General features: G+C 43.8%; 1 protein-coding gene across 21 annotated transcripts in view; it reads right to left on the bottom strand.

Moving 5' to 3' along the window:
• Positions 1 to 20,412, bottom strand: part of adgrl2a (adhesion G protein-coupled receptor L2a) — a 91,345-nt gene that overhangs the window by 8,214 nt on the left and 62,719 nt on the right. For 10 of the 21 annotated variants that reach the window (XM_085245756.1, XM_085245755.1, XM_085245758.1 and 7 more), the window contains 16 exons: positions 16,181 to 16,474; positions 15,523 to 15,626; positions 14,467 to 14,652; positions 13,979 to 14,017; positions 11,955 to 12,138; positions 11,151 to 11,273; positions 10,547 to 10,752; positions 9,723 to 9,896; positions 8,976 to 9,185; positions 8,102 to 8,322; positions 7,404 to 7,470; positions 3,470 to 3,561; positions 2,171 to 2,215; positions 1,856 to 1,882; positions 969 to 1,137; positions 642 to 770 (listed from right to left, as the gene is read on the bottom strand). In XM_085245756.1, coding sequence (XP_085101882.1) covers positions 642 to 770; positions 969 to 1,137; positions 1,856 to 1,882; positions 2,171 to 2,215; positions 3,470 to 3,561; positions 7,404 to 7,470; positions 8,102 to 8,322; positions 8,976 to 9,185; positions 9,723 to 9,896; positions 10,547 to 10,752; positions 11,151 to 11,273; positions 11,955 to 12,138; positions 13,979 to 14,017; positions 14,467 to 14,652; positions 15,523 to 15,626; positions 16,181 to 16,474 — 2,270 coding nt within the window. The remainder of the gene's footprint in view (positions 1 to 641; positions 771 to 968; positions 1,138 to 1,855; positions 1,883 to 2,170; positions 2,216 to 3,469; positions 3,562 to 7,403; positions 7,471 to 8,101; positions 8,323 to 8,975; positions 9,186 to 9,722; positions 9,897 to 10,546; positions 10,753 to 11,150; positions 11,274 to 11,954; positions 12,139 to 13,978; positions 14,018 to 14,466; positions 14,653 to 15,522; positions 15,627 to 16,180; positions 16,475 to 20,412) is intronic. The other 11 variants (XM_085245747.1, XM_085245750.1, XM_085245753.1 and 8 more) reach the window with 3 other exon arrangements.

Here is a 20,412-nt window from a genome sequence, read left to right as displayed (position 1 = left end):
GCAGTGAGGCAAGGGCAGTAGTAACTGCTCAATCCCTCTGGATGAGTTTTTCAAAAACTAATTTTATGTAAGTCAACTTCTGAACAACTTCAGCTCCAGTTATGACTCTTTACAATAGGCTGGAGGTTATACTGAGACGGGGATGCTTCTCTATAAGCACATTACATCTGGAGGTATTGTCTGCTAAGGTCTATTAGCCTTTAATAAGAACCGGATAAGGCGAGGACAAAGTTGTTGTTTTCTTCTTTGTAATTTTGGCTCTCCCTGTAGTAAAAAGTGCCTGCAATGCTCTTTAAACAGTGCAATATGTATTTCTTCCCCATGCACATGGCGTTAGTGAAAAAGGATAAAAGCAAGAGCTAAAGGGGCCAGAACAGAAGAAAGGTACTCATGCAGTACAGCGGATGCTGCTTGTAAAAAAGTGGGATAATGTTTGTGTCTTCTCATCTACTTCTGAGGTTAAGATGCAGAATGTGCTTTTTCTCTGTGCTCACAGTAAAAGTACATTTTCCTGAGGAGTCGTTTAAACAGTGGGGTTATTAACAACGTAACAGAGCTGCACGACGAGTCCAGGATACGTCGCGCTCTCATCTTATCCTGGCACGTGGCGAGACTCTCACTGTGCAAAAGTGCCGGTGTACCTGTGTGCCAGAGGAGTAGCGTGCGCTGGTCCGTGTGGTGGAAGTCTTCGCAGAACCGTGCGTGCTCTCAGTCGGCAGCCCTCCGCAGCAGTACGTGTGGCGGAAGCACTTGCTGTACTCTTTGCGGACCTACGCAGGCAAACAGCCAAGTGTTTAAATACAATGTTGACTTTACATATGACTTTACAAGAAGCAGAATGAGGCAGTGTTTGTTCTTTATATCAGCATCTGTGAATTCAGCTGAAGGTTTGGCCTTGACTGCTCAAAAGCCTTCTGCTTTTCACCTTGACAGAGAAAAACCGTACGCAGTGCAGAGTGACTACTTACTTTTTTCTGGAGAAGGCAGTGGAAAATGAAGATAAACATTCCTTGGAAGGTGTTGAATATGGTGAAGAGGTACGCCATAACAATCGAGGCCTCGCTGATGAAGAAGAGCCCAAAAGACCAGGTGAGACCGAGCAGACACAGCAGAGCAAAAGCACCCATGACCCAGGATCTGAGGGACGACAAACGAGACACAGGACGAATCCAGCATGAGTGAGGTTCTGTGACAGAACGGTGATTGGAATATTAATCACCCGGTTCCACTATGAAATATGTAGAAAAGGCTAAAAACCAGGTGGGAGGAAAATGAAATAAAATGAAAAAGAAAACACACACACACACGTCCTCACAACCCTTCCCCGCTGTCCCCACCCCTCCATCCTCACACGTGCAGATTCTGCCCTCAGACAAGACAAGAAACAAGCAAAAGCTTGACCCGCTTTTCTCTTTATACCTCTCTATTTATTAAAACACACCAACCGCTATCACAAGACAGCACGACATGTTTAAAAATAACTCAACAAAAGCAACAAACACTATCATATTCATCTACTGAGTGCGCTACCAGAACCGGAGAAGCTACGCAGACGTGGAAAGAGTTCAAGGAAAACTCCCTGCTTCGTGTGCGAAGGTCCTGCGGAGCCTTCGCACACCAACAGTGGTCACGGTTCGATGATCAAACACACAACAGCAACGACAACAAAACTGGATCAAAAATGATGGACGTGGTGGCAGTGACCGGTCACAAAGACAGTGGATGAGAAGCTTAGAAGCTGCAGTTTGTGAAAGGAAATGATAGAAAGAGGAACAAAAAGGCACGAAAAAATAACGTGGGATAGAGAGAATAAACTAGAAGCTGAGGAGACGACTTCTGGGCAGCATGTTCTTACTTGATAAACCGTTTATTATCTTCATAGCTAGAGAGCATGACAGGCAGGAAGAGAGAAACACAATTAGATTAGAGCGCATAACAGCTTGGGTTAGTCGGCATTTGAGTAAGATATCGTCAACTTTGATTCAGGGGAAATCACGGGAGGCAGTGAAATAAAGGATCTAACAAGAACTGAGACTTGTATATTTTGCTGTTGATGATTCAATTACATGTAGAACATTCGCTGTCTGTAGCTGAATATGCATTTATGCTCCTTTACTCGTGGGTGGTGTTGTGTGGGTAAAATTATCTGAGGTGCGTAGTAGAAGCTTACCCAGGCAAATCTGTATTATAGTAGCCGTCACAAACGCGATAATTACTGGTGTGGATTGCAGAACAGAGACAGGAGAGAGGAATGACAGAAGAAAAAGAAAGGAGAGGGTGTGCGTTAACTTTGGCTTCACATGCAACATGCAGCGACCATTGTCTGACTTCAGCATCAAACTTTGGCACGAAAAACAGCGACAACAGGAAACAAATGATCACAGAGGAAACAGCGATTAGGCAAACGGTGCATTTCAGTACAAACAAGCTTGAAAGAAATCATTTCTAACATCCGACATCAAAATGCACAACAATCTGAAGTTCAGTGAATGCTTTCTGCTGTGGTTTCCTTAAACAGGGAGGCGTCCATCTCAAATGGACCTAGAATACTAAGTGAGGCGTTTTTGTGACTGTTCTCTCTGATTGCGGTTTTACCACAGAGCTGTGTTGTTGCACGCATTCATTAAGCAAAGATGAAGAATAACAAACACTGGACGGGGGGAAAAAAGAAAGCAGCAAGCGCCGCTCCCGCACAGCGTGGTGGAGGTTGAAACACAAACTAATATAATGTAAATAATGCAAAATGGCATGAGACTGCAGGACTGTAACCAACAAGGCCCTGGAGTAAACAGCAATAAATATATATTTATATCAGTTTTCTTCATACAATGTGCAAAAACAACAGCAGTTGTAATTAGTGCTTTGGAAAACGCTGAGCTACACGCTGCGGTGACTCAGCAGCGGCTACAAGAGGAAAGGCGGAGTGTGGCGGTGTTGAGATGGTGGCAGATTTTTTTTCTTTTTAGGATTAGAAGCTGGCATCTCTCTCTATATATATATTTATATAAATATGAAAAAACTTTGACATTTTCCAGTCTCAAGCACACATGGTAGCTGTTCGGCTGCGCCCCACCCTGCCAGAGCCGACGCTGAACGGTTACGCAGCATCCTTACAGTGATGCGTGTCATGCCAGAGCAGTTCTGTGGCTGCAGGTTTGCAGTAAAACACCAAAGCATGAAAAATATGAGTCACAGAATATGTGTAGTCATCATCACAGATTATACACAACATGGTGATGCAAAGAAAAAAGTAATTTCAGTGAAAATAGTAAAGTCTCTATGAATCATTTTAAAATTGGGCCTAAAATAAATAAATAATAAAAAGAATTCATGTAGAGGTGGAGAAAAAACAACAACTTAACACTAAAAGAGGCTTTGTGGTTTTTCCGGGGGAAGTGGCACCGGTGTTAGATTGCTCATAAGTGGGAGGAGTGTGCGGGCGTTCTGCATATGATGACGCTTCACTTACTTTATATTCTCCAGTCGGCTAGAGTCTGGTTTCAGGGTGGTGGAGTGCTTCACCATTTTGTACATTGTGATCACCAGGAAGATGAGATTGAGCTGTCAAAACAGAGTAATGGCAGTGTTAATACATGAAGATGTATGACTGAAGATATAGCACACACAGAAAAAAAAACTGTTAATTTTCCCATAAGTATTAAAAGAGGAGAGCCTTCAACTCTGCATGTCCACAGACTAATCCAATAAACATCTATCGTTCCAGCTAGTCTCAGACGGGGCCGACTGGCGCCAAATTTAGTGTCATTCTATATCAATAAGAGCATGGAAATGCATTAAAATCCATCACTGTAAGGGAAAAAAAGAAAAGAGGGGGGCAGCCACACAGCACCATTCTGGGAATGTCAGAAGGGAATGAAAAGTAGCAGAAGAAATGAGAGCCTCTTGGTGTACAAAACAACTGCATATCATTTTATGCACATAGTGAAATATTATAAGGTATAACCAGCTACAGAAGGCTTGAGGGAACGTGGTGTATTTTGTTCGATTCCTGTTTGTGGCCAGATGAAAAGAGAGAGAGAGAAGGAAGGGGAGACGTGTGGAGGCTGTTGCTTGCTTGTTTTAATGTATTAAATCTTTAGAGAACCAGTGGCACATATCAGGTTGAGACAGGGATACTATGCGCTGTGTTTCTGAGCACATTTATTTGCTACCTTTAAAAAAAAATCAATACTGTGATTTAGAGACACAAAGGCTGCATGTTCCAGCAAGGAGCCCTTCCAAATAATTTACCTCAAAAACATTTATTCTGGAGCAAACTAGCACCTGACACAGCATGTACATGTACTCACTCAGACAAACCCAAGTGCATTTGTGCTGAAAGCCAGGCATGTATAAATGATGTCAAGGAATATCTTACAAAGGGAAATTGAGATGTGAGTCTCCAATAGAGCAAATAAGAGGATCAAACACCAGAAACACGGCAGACAAATTTATGTGTACGCGGCGTCAGTGCCATGTGCGTAACAAAGAAGCTCCATGCAAGTAAAACATTTGTAGGGACGAAAACCAAACAGTGCATTTTGGCGTTAGCACGCTGTCTTTAGAGCACTGCAGCACTGGCAAAAGAAAAATGGAGACGGACTGCCAATGCAAGGGACCTTTGTGAGCTGGACTCAGACCACAGCCATTCAGTCTTTCTCAGTGTTCTGGTGCACACACGCTGCTATCAAAAGACTACCTGTGGTCAATACATCACCCCTCCACATGCAATCAACTCATGGAGCCACTCACAATAAACCCGACTGTAAAAAAAAGAAAAAGGGGCGAGAGAGGAAGAGGAAAAAAATGCAAACCTTTCATATCACAGACGGCACTGAAACTATGTTTTGTTTCACCGTGATCAGCCATTATTCCTGTCTGCATGAGTCAGACAGTGGGTGTGGGTGTGGGGGAGGGGAGGCGTGTGGGTGTGGGGGGACACGAGGACGAGGACTTTTGAAAAACCCTTTCACACAGCCTGGAGTGGTGACATGGATCCAATGAGACAGAGGAGAGGGACACGGTACTTTAAAGTAACCTAGCAGCATGGCACATGTTCCCACCCCCACCGACATGCTTTCGCAGCCCCTCCCGGGGGATCCCTCTTGCTAGAGCGGAGCTGTCTTGCCTCTATCCTTCACTCTGTCTCTGAATCATCACTGCAAGCCATGCAGAAGCACCTTGCCACACTGGGACTGAGGAGAAAGCTTTTTCTGAAGCGGACTGTGTGTGTACACACTGAACTCCAAATGAACTGCTGGGGATAAAATATTAAAGGTGCAGATGGAGCTGTCCAGATGATAAGAACTGCTCGCGACGTGTCATGATCCAAAAGGCCTTGTGTTGAAGTTATCTCAAGCATGCTAATGGCTCCCCCCACCACTCATTACTTCCATGTTCCTCCTTTCATGGAGCTAATACCCCCTGTGCCCAGAAGCAGGGCAACCTCTGCCTAAGAACAAGGATCTAAATGCCTGCTCTCAGCTTTTGTTTTCAGTCAGTATTTAGGAAGCGTTTCATCCGGCAGCAAAAACAACAGGAAAAATGAGGGGGGAAAGCACAAGGCTGAGAAAAAACAAAACAAAACATGACCACCCTAGGTCAAAACTGGTGTTACTTGGCACAAACATGGTCTGGGTGACAAGTGGGGATCCAGACATAAGCCAAAGCAGCACTGTTTTCTCTCCTTTTCTCCTGTTCATGTGCCTTTTCGCCTTCTAACTCTGTCTTTCATTGACAAGGACAAAGCCAATTTGTAGAGAAACCAGGGTCACGGATGGTGCAGACAAACCTTGCTCCTGCACGCTCCCCAGAGATGCCCCTTTCCACAGTACTTTGTCTTTTTGAGTCAATTGTTGCACAGAATCAGAGGAGCGGTGTGCGAGGCCCGACCCAGTGCAGCAAAACCTCATTCCTGTCACATATTAGCTCTGCTACAATACATTAGCTCCTCACAGGGTCATGATTCTATCTCTGCGGTCATCACCACCGGGATCCCGATCATCATTTCCACTGCAGAAATATTTTTCATGCAAATCATTATGAGAGCAACACTCGATTGGAAAACAATGAGGGTCCAATTTAGGGAAAGGAAACATATTCCAGTGTGGCTGACAGAGCATTTGCTGAGACAGGGAGAAATGTATGTTTGCTTTAATACAATGTTAGCTTTTCCTCAATTATAAGCTCACACATTCAAAGCAGGGAGGCAGAGAGGAGGAAAGAAAAAAGACAGGAAAATCACTGAAAACAAGAAAAAGTCATTTCAGCATTTACTCCGAGACATTTCAATCCAGCGCAGACCCTTTTCGAGTGAGCACCATTTCTTCCATTCCTAAGCCAACGCCTGTTTGTGAGAAAGCTGTGAAATGCAATCCAGTGTGCAGATTTGCCTTTTACTTATTCTGCTGCCACACAGACAAAGAGTACGGCCACTGCATCTTTACTTTGAAAACTCGGAGCAGTCTGCCAATAGTGTGCAGGGACTCGATGGAATTTGACACGGCTGACCCTTTTCTCTAGTATATTTTCAGTGTCAGCTTGATGTTCAGCAGAGGTCACTGCATCTGTAGATACAGTACCAACCATTAGCTTGGATAATGAACACAGTACTGAACAAATACCACCCATCCTCCCTACACAGCAGCAAGACGAGCCTGCAGAGCTTCCTTATCCCTCGGTGTGCACGAGGGCAAAGCAATACATGATGTGGGAAGCTGAGAGGATATATGTGAGGCACACCACCTGCTATTTCTTTTTTTTGGTCCTGCGCAGGGAAGTAAGACTCCCGAAGGTCTTATTCTTCTGAGCCTCTCTGATGGAGCGAGAGATAATAATGTCATGACCAGTAAATAATTGCATGCCTCAATGGGACATATGTCAATATTATATGCTATATGTCCTTCACCCTTGGCGGACCCTGACCAAACAGAAGGGATGCCTTTGCTCTCCGTCTTCCTGACAAAGTCGTGCGCTATTTACAGGCAGACAAATACAAAAAAGAGCTATGAACATTACCCCGGCTTGCAACGTGTGCTGTAAAATGGACCATTTCAGCCAATTGTTAACATAATTTTTTCCCTCATCACATACCTTTGAAGGTAATATCTGTGATATGAGACTTCCTGAAATTGTGTAAAAGTGAGGTTAAAGTACACTATCAAGGCTGATGCTTGTCAGGCAGTGAGAGGCAGAGGGGAACGTCGGACGCCTCGTAATCTGTCTGTGGCGCAAAATTAACCTGTCATCACCGGGAAGGCTTGGAGCAAAAATCCTGCTGACTTTTCCCTTCAGTTCAACCATCTTGCTCCCTTTATCTTCCTCCTGCATCTCTTTCATCTCACCCTCTTGGTCCCTTCCTCACTCTGTCAGTATGAGTATTCAAAGAAAAGAAAACAGCTTACCATGATGATACAGGTGACAGGTCCTATAAAACTCCATATGAAATGATTATCCACACTTAGCCAGCACCTATGTCAGAGAAACACACAAATCAGCTCCAGGCAGTGAACACCACAAAAACGACATCGTGCTCCTGTGGCTAAAAATGGAAAGAAATCATTTTTGGTTACTTGGGCTGATGTCTTTTATTATCAGTGTTTAACTCAAAGCTCTTTCACAAAACGAGCAGGAAGACGGCCGGACACAACAGGAGAAGAAGCAAACCGAGCAGCCCCTCTTAATAGCGTCGTCTTAGCTGTGATATAGCCATTAATCTATGTAAAAGGCTTTTTTCCCCTGCACTGCGCTCTCCTCTTTAAGACAGCATTTACAAACAAGAGGTCACAGGAGGGTCTTTGAACAGAAAGGCATTAATGTAGCTGCAGCCTCCCCTGAAACCACAGTGTTGAGTCTGTCAGCCACTTTCAAATGACATAAAAAATTGAACAGCTGCCCATCCCTGGCAAAAGGCGCTCAAATGTTTTGGTGTAGTCTCCAGGGATGCACATAAGGTGCTGGAAGAAATGACGAGCGGATTTCTTTTCAAAATCTGCCACACGCAGCCACAGCAGGTAAGCCCACACAGTGCAGCATCCAGCATGTCTGCTCTGCATTTCCAAGAATGTTTTCAGAGAGAGAGAAAAAAAGAAGCTGCACTCACGCTTTCTTGGTCCCGTAGCTCCTGTAGTCAATAGCTGCTGAGACGCCGACGACGATGGCAGGGAAGAGGTAACCAGACACGTAGTAATACTTTTTCCGCGAGTATTCGCTCTCAAAGACTTCTACAAGCATGAGGTACAGCTGGACTCCCTCAAGACACATCCAGGAGAAGGAAGCTAGGAAGAAGAAGTGCAGGATCCCCGCAATGATGGCACAGCCAATCTGAGAACGACAGAAGAACAACAGATTCAGACAATCAAAGAACAAGATGCAAAGGAGACACAGTGAAATTTATTAAATAATCTTTCGACATCAAGATGACACGTGTCGTTTCCATCTGACTTTTGTTGTTGTTGCTGTTTTTTAGTGAAAATTGTACATCGTGTACCCCATCTTTTATTGAAGCTCCCTGAAAAGATCGTCGTTTCAGGGCGTCTCGTTCAACAGCAGAGAAAAACAATGAATATTCATTCACCACATGGGCTCTGACTAAGCACAGGTTTAGCTTTCCATCAGCACAGTACAAATTTAAATGCCATTAGTATTGTGGGGTTAGAGTTAGGAGATTTAATTATTTGGAGCTGTGAAAAAAGACAGAAAAAAGCTGCCGTTGCTCAGCAATCGTCGCTGCAGCTTCAAAGGAAAGAGGGAAAAAGACCCATCAAGCGGAAGACATGTCCCTTTAGTAAGCTATATTAATGGTGCTGTTCCACTCGTGTCATGTCAGGGACAAGTGGGGAAGGCTAGAAACAAACAATGCTTAAAGTCTTATCCATTTTACTCTGGAAGGGTCTTTTGTGTGAGGGCTGAGAGGCGATAAGGAGAGAGAGGATGAATCAAAACCAAATCAATAGGGTGAAATCATTCCGGCTTACCCTGGGTTCCGTCATATCGATACCAATTAGGAATATTAACTCTGCAATGAAGAGATTAATGCACAAGTTCTTGTGGATGGTGTTGCGATCGCTCTGCAGGCCCCGGAAGAAACAGAAGGTGAAGATGCTGATCATGAGGCAGACGAGGGACACCACGATGCCGACGCGAGTGATGACGGTCAGGAGCAGCTCGTGCACTTCACTGCTGGCCTGAAGCGAAAGGGCGAAATGACAAAGAGGGTCGTGTGAAGCTCTGAGGGAAATAATGGTAGCCTCCCCTTTTAGATTTGATAATTGAGGACTAAAACGAAGAAATGACTGCTTACATTTACATTCCAGCATAATGAGATAAATCAGGAGCAACAAAAGGACACAGAGTAACCAATTTCATATTTTGGGACTACATCCCTATCCCATGACATATCTGCGGGCGCCCATGGTGATGATATTGATTAAAAAAATCTTTCTCTTTCAATAATTGTGGTTATTTCATTATCGTTTGCTTCTGGGTGTAAAATTAGCATTACGTGTTGGAGAAGATGCACTCAAATCAAGCTGAAAGATGAAAAAAGTCTGGCAAAAACAACCCAGTACGCACAGATCGACTCATTAAACCGCACCGTGATAGCTGCAATCTTTAGCTGCTTTAATATTCAAGCCTAGAAACTAAAATGTTAAGGGTCTGATCTTGATTTAATCAAAAATCCTCCAATGCTACGGGTGGGCACGAAAGAAGACTGGACATACCGAGGTTTCACGGTGTGCCATGAGGATGGCAAAGTTGGTGAGATGGCTGCATGAGCAGGTGGTGTGTGTTTTATTGGAGTCCAGGAGTTTGCAGCCTTGGGTGGACCAGTAGCCCATCATGCTTCTCTCAGAGTAATTCCAGAAGGAGCAATTGGAGTTGAAGTAGTGCTCCATCTGCAGATAACAAGAGATATGGTTAAGTGTCCAAATAATTGACTTCCTGAAATTGAAGCACATGTAGAACACAGAGGCCATTTACCCCCCACTCACAGAAAGTATTTTTCTGCACTGATATGGATGAGGATTTTTCACTTCACAGCTCTTATGAAGCAATTCATATGTTGTATCTCATTTGGCACATGCTTGCCAAATCAACCGAAGCATGGTCGCGTATACGAGGCCTTAATAACAGAGAAGCATAATTGTTTGACGGCATGTCTTTGGAATTGCACAATTTCTCTGATAAAGAATGGAGTCACGCGCGGCCCTCTGGGAACTCTAGTGACAACTTTAAAAGACGAAAGATAATTGGTGCTCCAGTAATTTCATCCTAGATTGTAGGGCTAATCTAGGAGTTAATTTCCCTCACTATAAAAGAAAATGGGTATCATTTATATCCCAATGTTGATTAAAGAATTAGTTTTCATTAAGAATTCACTTAGGTTCTAAAGACTCCTTTAATTTGATGTTCAATGACTTAAATAAACTGCCAACTGACCTAGCCAGACATTTACAATTCAAATTGCACATCTCCGTCTACTCTAGATCTTCCCTCCTGGTGTTTTTAATATGGCCCGTCCATTTGTTCCTGCAGGCGGACTTACATCAATGTGCTCCAGGGTAAAAATCACGGGGTCATTAATGAACACGCGGCTAGACTCTTTGTTGATTGAGGCGGCGATGATGTCCGAGTTGACGGCTACCGAGACGTTGCGGGCGTAGGCGTCATTGTCCATCTTGATGGTGGCGTTTTCTGTGCTGAGGAACTGGCTCAGGTTTTTGTAGAGCATGAAAACCAGTTTGGCAACTCCTGCGGAGCGAAAGATTTAAAGAAACACCAGATTAGGGAAAGAGCGACGCAATTAAAACAACAGGGGCCTAAAAGAAGTGAAGACAAAATATGCAGAAGACCAGAGGACGAGAAAGCTCTAAAACTGACTGCATCTTTTTCAATGTAGCTGAATTTAAATTATTCAAGCAATTATCTGCATGGATGAGAGAAGTGAGATATATTTGCTACAAATGGCCTTATTTGTAGGTTTAAAATCGCAGAGCTTTGGAGTTTTTGAGATAAACTGCACTCAGTCTCTTGAAAATGAATCCATTTCACAGTTTCTCCTACGCTAAAGAATCACTTTTGTTTGTCTCTGAGTTACCAGAGTTAACTTTGACCGAGCTCCTCTCGCTATCGTTGCTTTTTTAACTCACCATTCCGACTGTTGAGCTTAACAGTATTGGCTGAGAGCTGGATTGAGATGCCGCTTTTGCCGATCTGTGGAAATTTGAAATCCTGGACCTGGCCATCCGTGCTGAGAACATACACTTCCAGGACTGCCAAGAGCAGAGAGGCAGGGGATGAGTTAGAGAACGACAACAAAAAAAACGAAAATCGGTCAATTCAGAAGAGACAAAAAAGAAAAAAAGCAGAAGGGAAGACGATTTCTTCCTGACATTTCTACACGAGCTGTTTAAACATTTCTAAATGTTAGTGACAGTGCGCCACGCAATAAAAGCGTCACTCACACAGTGATCGTTTCATCCCAGAGGTGCTCCCACTAATATGAATAAAACGGTGCTGAGAGAAACCAAAGGACTCTCTCGTTCGGTCTATCAGCTGAAGAAAATGAGCGAAGGAAGAGGAGCTTTGGATAAACAATGTCCTTTTTTCTGCCTGCACAGCAGGCTAATGTTCACATTAGTGTATAGAGTTACAAGGTCTAGACGCACACATTTATAAAGTAAGCGTGCGCAATCAGAGAATCCAGTCTATTTAATTGTCTGATATTCATCACTTTGTCAGTAAGCGACTTGTTAAACCTAATACGCCTTGTTTTTCACTTCCCCCGAGGTTTAAACCCTTATTATGAAAACAAAGTCCTTTTTTATGAGGCGGCCTTGTGTTGCTATCACAGGAGTTACTCTTTCAATGAACTGAGCGTAATCAAATTAGCCGAGGCGCACATCAATCACGGACGCTTGTCATTTGCTTAGCGCAAACTCGGCTTTACTCACTTATATTATCTGCTGGGACTTTGACAATAGCCGGTTCCATGAGGTTGTCGGCGAGGACGAAGGCCCCTTCCTCCAAAGTATCCAGTAACATGGTGGCTGCGTGAGTTTGCTCGGTGCTGTTCATGTCCTGCCAGGATTTGAGCGCCTCTGGTCGCAGAAGGTTATCCACCGTGTCCACGATGGCCTGTATTAAAGCAGATAACCGAAACAAATCCACAGAAAACAAAGGTTCTTGAGTGTCTGGAAACAAGTGACATTTTCTGTGGATGAGCTGTGACATGCAGACGCTGATGTGAGTTAGTGAAACGCTGTGCTGGAGTGTCACGTCGTTAGGAGTGAAATGGACAAAAGTGAGGAAGCTGAAAGGACGTCTGTTTCTCAGGTGTATATGTAATGTAAACATATATTTGCAACACATTTCAAAATAAAAACAATAAAAAATGTTTTTAATGTGATGTTAATGAAGGAAGAACTGCTAAAAGAGCGGAGGAGACGAGGCGCTTCAGCGATGCTCGGCCTCTTTTCCAAGGATGTTGCGTCGATGCTCTGGGTCACAGTGCACTGAGCCTATCACGTCTGTCTGATAACAGGATATTAAGAGACGGCCTGGTGAAAGCCAAAGTCTCCGTGGCTGATCTCAATTAAAGCTCTCTAATTGGAAAGTTCAGTGGGCAGCAACTTTCCTTTTCTTCAAACACTTTACTGTAGAACAAGTAATTAAGCCGCCCTGCAAAGGCACTCGAAAAGTCAACCAAAAGTGTGCAGTTTGCTAAACTGTTGTTTGTCCCGTGAATGCAAACCTTGTTTTTTTTTCCCTTACATCTTTTTTGCCATCTAAAAGCTCAGGAAACACGGAGGATAAATTGGGCATAAATGATGCAGGGTTTTCTTCAGGAAATAATAAAATCAATGCGTCTAATCAGGTAATCAATGCTGGCGACGGCTGGAGGAGAGGGTGGGGTGTGTGTGGGGGGGGGCTAATGTGAAGTTGCGTCAGATGTCAGATACTGATGACTCAACAATCCCTGTCCCTGATCCTCTCTCATGCTGCTGTAATTTACATCGACATAACCTCTCGGAAGTCAAATCGAAATGTTTTGACTTTAAAAAGCGAAACGATGATGCAACGCGGCGGCGGCGGCGGCGATATGACTACGTATGTGCTTTTTGCTTTTTTCCAGTTTCCCTGCCTCCTTTACGAGCGCACGGCCGTTGACTGGCTAATTAGCTTGATCCATTTTAACACCCTCCCGAAGGAGAGATGGATTGAGGGGGGTGACTTTGGTGGCAGGTGGAGGACACTGATGTCCCTGATGGTGGGGGGATATATATACAGCCAAAATACTTTGATGTGCGAACCCAACGCTGTGAAAGCATTTGGGGAAGAAAGGGAAAGAAAAAAAAAAGCGTTTGACCTGCACTAACCCCATTAACCAGCTCGAGCTATAGATTTGTACCTTTAATTTATGAAACGCATTCATTTAATGACCTCAAACCTGCGCCCTTGTGGATTTTCCCTTTGCAGGCTGTGAATGGTCAGGAAACGATCCGTAGAAAGAGTTTTGATACATCACTACAAAGCAGCAAATCCTTCATCAAATGAATAATGAGGGGGATGTAAGAAGAGGATGTCTGCTTGAGTTGTGCTGTTATTCATGTAGGCGTGCAGTCTTGAGTAAACACAGAAAATAATAACAGGGACAAACGGAAGAAACAACAAAATACACCATAGCTGTCAATGCATACAGGAGAGAAAAAAAAGAAGACACGTACACAGTTACAAAAAGAAGCCACCTAAGTAACTGGAGATGACTTCTCTTTGACTTAGGAAGCACTTTGAATACAACTGTGTTTTTGTGTGAAGCAATTACTCAAAAAAGCAGGAAGCACAGGGAGGAGGGTGTACACGACAGTGGAGAGGGTGCATGCTGCTGAACTTGGGCTAGGGCATATACAGTACGGTAGTACAGGAATAGAGGGGACAGCAGCTGCAAGCAGAGTGGGCAGAAGCTTTGCTTCAGTACCTTCATGTATGCCCTGCATGTCCTTTCTCGCTTTTGGAGCTTTTTTTGTTTGAGAAGGAAAAGAACAGATACAAAATAGAGACATGTAATTTGCACAAGTTCACGAGCTCGAGTAAAGAATTGGTAGAAATAATAAAGGGGTGAGCGCTGGATGGAAAAACCAACTGATAAAACGACCAGTCTCAAATGGCACCAGTGGATCACACTCATGACACTGAATACACATCTGCTCAAAAATCAGAACTGCTTTTCTGTTTGTTTCCCAGCTCGGCTGAACTTGAAGTGAAAAGCACAGAAAAGCAGACTGCTGACGTAATCTGGTGAAAAAAATCGAATAAAACGCAGCTATTGTATTAAAGAAGTATTAAGTTATCAGTAAAGCATAAAAGCGATGTAAGTTATGCAGAGTCATTCAGTAAGAGGGAACTGGGGAGAAACTTGAGGTAATATTTTTTAATACCCTGCTAATATGTGGAGGATCTGGTTACCTTGTTGAAGCTCCGTCCTGCAGAATCCTTCTCGCTGGGTCTGAGCTCCTGCAGCTGCGCATCCAGGATGTCCACCAGCTGCTCCATCAGGCGCACTGAGGAGCTGACGTCCCCGGCAAAGATGGGTCCCTTGGTGTGCTTGGCTAATTCATTGGCCAAGGTAGCCGCGTTTTCACCGCTGCGGATCTGCATGGGGAGAGAGTGAGTAATGCGAATGAGAATACGAAAAGACAAACTTGGAGGGCTCTTTGCGGCTCTGTTTCTAACATAAAAATCACACTTGAATGAGTCCTTGAAATATTGGTTATGAAAAGAGGGTTTAATGTTTTCTTCACACAGCAGAAGCTGCTATAGTGGCAGTTTTTTCTTTTTTTATTGTGTGCTAAGGCAAAAGAAAAAAACAAGTCTACAAAGAGTGGTTTGCAAAATAAGACTATGGTGCAGATTATACAGAAGGTAAAAGGCTTTTAATCAAAGGGCACAATGTCAGGTACTTTTGTCCCTTATTTCCGAGTCGGGTGCCAAAGCAAACGAGTCCACGTGGTGGATTTGGAACAGATTACATGTCGGATGCTCTTCCTAATACAACCGTCCTATTTATGGGCCAGCTTCTGACCTCCCAGTTTCAAACTGGGTGAAGGTGTTAACCACTACACCACTAACCAAAATGTAAAGTCAAAATCACTAAAATGTAAATACACAATTATACACACTGCAGCTTCATGGTGCCTTTCCTACTGTCCCTCTGTATAATGCAGTTTGTGTCATTTTATTTTGTTAACACAAAATTTGGATCGTTTTAACTCCGATATTTCACTTTTTTGTTTTTTTGTAGTCGTCTTCTATAAAACCAAAAATATAGGACACATCAGCCCTTTTTGTCATCCTGCTTTCGAGTGATTCTGACCCAGATTTGCTTCCATGTTTATATTTTTTTTCCAGTGAATAGTTTACTTTTGCAATTGACGTCCTTTACAGGAACACATTATTTTTGTCTACTCCTTATTTTAAGAAAAACACTTAGATGGAAAACAGCGAGGCAGAGCTCATACAAACCTTCTGGGCTACTTGGTTGACCCAGTGGGAGGTGCAGTTGCTGAGATCAGGGCCCTTTGGGTGCCAGTCCCCGGTGGAAAGGACACATAAATAAGATGCTGTGCCTGACAGAAAAAAACCAAGAAAACAAACAAGAAGAGAACAGTCAAGTTGAATCAACTCAAATCAAATACATATTTTTTATGAGGCTGCTCGCTGAACAACAAAGGCAGAAACAGAGATCAAAGGAAGAAATTGCACACAAGCAACACAATCATGCAAATTGAGTATTTATATGTAGAACATATATGAATCCAAAACATTTTTGTGCACATGACAACATAAGCCTGAGCAGATGTTTCTTCTTAGTTTTCCCCACTTTGTCTATCGAGACAATGTACAGAAAACTAATTTTGTTAGCCTGTTATTGCTACAAAGTGACATGAGTTCATATACAATCAAATGAGGAACAAACAAACAGCTGAGCCTCAGTCAGTCAGAGACTGCTTACGCTAACAGCCACTGCTGATTCCTTTAAGTTAAATCTTTTATAATTAGAGAAAAAAGGAATATCTAACAAACACGGGGATGTTCTCTCGAGAGCTGTCGGGTCATATTGAACGCAGCGAGCAGTCGGCCCTGAGATGAGAGAGAGAGAAGGAAAGACGGCCCTGTTTACCTCGTGTTCCCTTGGGACAAGGTCGCTCAACAAGCATGCCCCTCTGGGTCTGAGGCCACATTATGTCTCTTTTCTCAATTGCCTTGCAGAAGCGTTCAGGTAAAGGGAAAGACTCCAGGGGCGGAGGGGAAGGAGTCTGTGGGATTACAGGACGTGGCCTGGGCGCTCCCCTGCTGCGCTCCTTGTACCCTGTTGTGGTGGTATTGTTGTCCACACCCCAGTGCACCGTGGCTGTTGTTGTGGTGGTTGTCGTTTTTGTAGGCGGAGTCGTGGTGACTTCTGAAAACGGCGGTGCTGTGCAACGGGAGAGAAAAAACAGAAGTCAATATTTGGGTGGAGCGCCGCTGTGTGATCTGCGCTGGGTTGGATGGGGTTGGGGGAGAACACGACGAGTCTGGATCTCACTGGGATACATTTAGTGTTTCTCAGCCTCCGAAAACACGATGCAGTGCTGTGAATAAAAATAATAACCAAATGGTAAGTTGACCTGCGGTTGCTGTGTGAGGTCAGCTCATTAGTGTGGCACCCCTGTTGTGCAAAACACATAATACCGAGGATTTGCTAAGAATATTCAACCTGGCAGCTTTTCAAAGCTTGACCTTCTGGTGGGCAGAAGTCTTCATGTACAACTAAACCTTAACGGCGCCCCCTGTAAGCAACATTCCCATTTTTTTCCTCAACACGTTCGACGCTGTAATGCTTATACATCCAAGTACCCTGTTGTGTAAATTGCCACTAAGTGCTTTGTGCAACAAGCGTATTTGCTTTCCCGTTGACTATGGCTTATCCAAGGCACTCAGTCTGAAGCGAACAAGACAATAATTACAGTAACATCCTCCTGCCTGGCAATCATTCTTGCCTGGAAGATTTTGTGGCATGGCTGATTAAATTTCACTAGAGCAACATGGAACCTGTATGTGCAGCCATGGTGCCAGAACATTCATTTTACAGTTGTTTCTCCCTACAACTCATACTCTGATAAAACAGGTGTGCAGTAACTCTTCCAATGCCCCGGGCAAAAACAATATGTTTCAGTCCCAGGAAAGGAGAAAAATAGTGCAGTCCTTACATTTAACATGAGCCACTAAGGAAAAACTATGAAGACATTTTTCATGTGATACACCGGAGGAGTGAGAGTAACGCTGTAATTACATTTCATAAAAGTTGAACATAAGGGAGCTTTATAGATGAAATGTTGATAAACACTGACTATTTGATATAAATCTGCAAGTGCAAAAAGAAAGCAGAACAACCACCTCGGAAAAAAACATATTTGTTGGTTGAATTTAACAGAAAAAAGCCGAATCAATCAAAAGGAGCTCTGAACGTTATGCGATCTAATCGCATTTGAGTACTTTGATTTCCTCCATTAGGCTGCCTATAGAGCATGCAGAAAATGCGAAGAGGTGCTGTTACACTGCCGGGGTTGAGCACAGTTGCTGTCGGTGCTGCAACACCTTGTGAAATAACAGGTGAAGGTAGAGACGAGGCAGAAAGTGAGGACGAGGAGATAATCTGAGGTGGAAGGGGTGAGGCAAGAGAAGCGGAGAAACAGAGGGCGACGATGGGAAAATTCAATAAGAGTGGGGTCAATAAGAAGACATTTTTGGCGTTCTGGTGAACCCCTGGCTCCATATCTATCGCCTCTTATCTGACTCAACCCTCACACACACACACACACACACACACACACACACACACACACACACACACACCAATTCTTCCATCACCAAAGGCCCCATCGTGTGGATCAGAAGCTTCAGCACAGTGGAGCTGAAGGGAATCGTCTTTGAGGCTGGCTGCCACCTGTGGAGAATTAGGCTCTATTGACCAGAGGAGATGACTCTCTGTGCTCCCTCCTGTTGAGGGAGGCTATAGGACGGCATACACACAAACACACACACACGCACAAACAGGTGACATGAAGGTGTACACAGCTGACTGGCTGTTTTGACACTGAGCTGAAGGCAGATTTGGCTGGCTGGTCGGCTGGCTTCACCTCAGCATCCCCCCTTCTCTTGTCCCTTCTCCCCTACCTGTATCCTTTTACTCAACACAGTGAAATTCTTGGCTGCACAGCCTGTCACAGCAGTTGAGAGACAACCTGTGCTTAGTGTCCTTTCAGCACCAGCATTTAGCTGGCTGGGAGAAATGTTTGTCTCTATTCTGCACCAATATCCTTTTATTGCTATAGCCCTTTTTTTTCTTTCTTTCTCTTTTTTAAGACTCACTGAGAAGAATCAGAGACGTGAAAGCAAGCTTTGCAGATTCCTGGTTGACTTTACAAGCTGTGGCAATCAATGCTGCGGCTCGGTCTAAAGGAAACGAATGTGTGTCAACGCAGTGTTAAAATGATTATCGTTGTTTCTTCATAAATGTCTGGGTCAGAGTTGCTTGGCAAACTTCCACAAGGCTCCCAAGAAACTGTGGGGCCCCTTTATGGGTTTCTCATTTCCAAAGTATGAAAGATGATAAGGCTAAAAATCCCAGTCTCTGTGGGTGGGAGGTTTAGGATCCAGACAGAAATGAAATGAAAATAAATTGCTGTTCGGCAGCGTGATTCAAGATAAAGGGCTCACCACTACAGCCAATAAATCAAAGAGGCATCTGCTGTAATCCAAGCACATTCCTTTTGCATGTCAACTAACAACTGTATCTTGTCTATACTCTCATTCAACAGGACTACATGCAAAAACAAAAAAAAATTGCTGTGATGTTGGGGTTTACGCGCTAGTTAAAACGACCGCAATCTTTTTATTCTCTGATGGTGGGTGCCTGCTGTCAACAGCAAAGCTGGGAATATAATTAATGTTGGACTCTTGTTGATATAGAGCTTGAACTGAGGGGTTTCTGTTTGAGAGGGACGACCCTGTGGCTTACGGAAAGGGCTGCGGGGTGGATTGAAAAAAACCAAAGAATCAGTTAGCTACGAAAAAACCCCCAATAAAACTCTTGCTGCTCTGATTGGACGCCATCAGAGCTTCGTTAATGAGCAGTACTGGGAAGAAAACGCATTATTTAAAATGGCTCAATTAATCCAGTTTGGAGGTTTCATGTCATGTTTATGATGCAAACTAATCCGCTTTCCAGTGTGAAAACGAGGCTAATGTGGATGTAGGCTACACTTCCCACAGAGATCCGTGCATAAACAATGCAGCCCCTCTGACCACTGCTGCTCCCGTGTACGTAGCTTGTCATCCCGTAATCCTACCAGAAACACAATAATCTCATTACCGTTATGCCATAGACTGGTTTAATTTAATCCAATGAACGCTAGGAGGAATTAACCCAAAGGCATTAAAATGGACACTCTTCTCAGGTAGTCACTTCTTCACAGAGATGTCTAAGTGGATGGTTTTTATAAGCAGAGCAAGCAGAGCCGAGTGAGGGATGGCTATCGATCTGTTGGCGGTGCTGCAGCAGGCCTTTCCAGACCTTTTCAGATTCATAACATTAAGCAAATAGTTGTGTTTTCCATTGTGGCAACACATGCCTTGACACTCCTGAACTTTCCCTGTGCGACGTTCCTTTGATTATGACAAAAGAAGCAAATCCCACGTTCGGGCTATATATCGAATCCAGGACAGGATCCTTGATTATTATGTCTGTGCTGCACTCAGCCCAAGGGGAAGCTTCAATTAGCTGTCATACAGTGGGAGCGCACAGAGTGATATTCTCCAAAGCACTGCCACTAGTCAGGGCAGACTTATTCATAACCTCTTTGTGAGATTCAACACCCACACATTGTTGCACTTGAATGTATCTCGGTGGTTCGGTTATTACCACAGGGGTTACAGACAATAAGATGGGAAATCGAGGAGAGGAGCATGTCAAGTTTTGAGCCAGTGCAAAGCATATGCATGGACGCAACACACACACACACACACACACACACACACACACACACACACACACACACACACACACACACACACACACACACACACACAGAGGCCAGATGAGACTTTACCAGGACTCGGTATTCACGGCGAGGTGACAAATGAAAACCGACAGCGTGTGTGTCTTTTATATTATGTTTAATGGCTTCACTTTCAGTAGGCACCGCATGGTTGTTCATCAGGGTAATGTTTCATACACATTATCAGGTGCTGTTTATCTTGTGAGGGAAGGGAAAGTGGTTTAGCATTCGTTTCAGCTAATTTGCCACATTAAAAGCTAAAATAATTATTGGATGTCACTTATCACCTCCTCTATCCCCTGCTTTGTCATGG

The sequence above is a fragment of the Mchenga conophoros genome, linkage group LG15 (genome assembly GCF_057382185.1).
Source record: "Mchenga conophoros isolate Kocher_MC1m ecotype Shallow Benthic linkage group LG15, M_conophoros_male_GT1.1, whole genome shotgun sequence".
NCBI lineage: Eukaryota > Metazoa > Chordata > Actinopteri > Cichliformes > Cichlidae > Mchenga > Mchenga conophoros.
The sequence above is the reverse complement of the archived record's forward strand: the minus strand, read 5'-3'. Positions and strand labels throughout refer to the sequence as shown.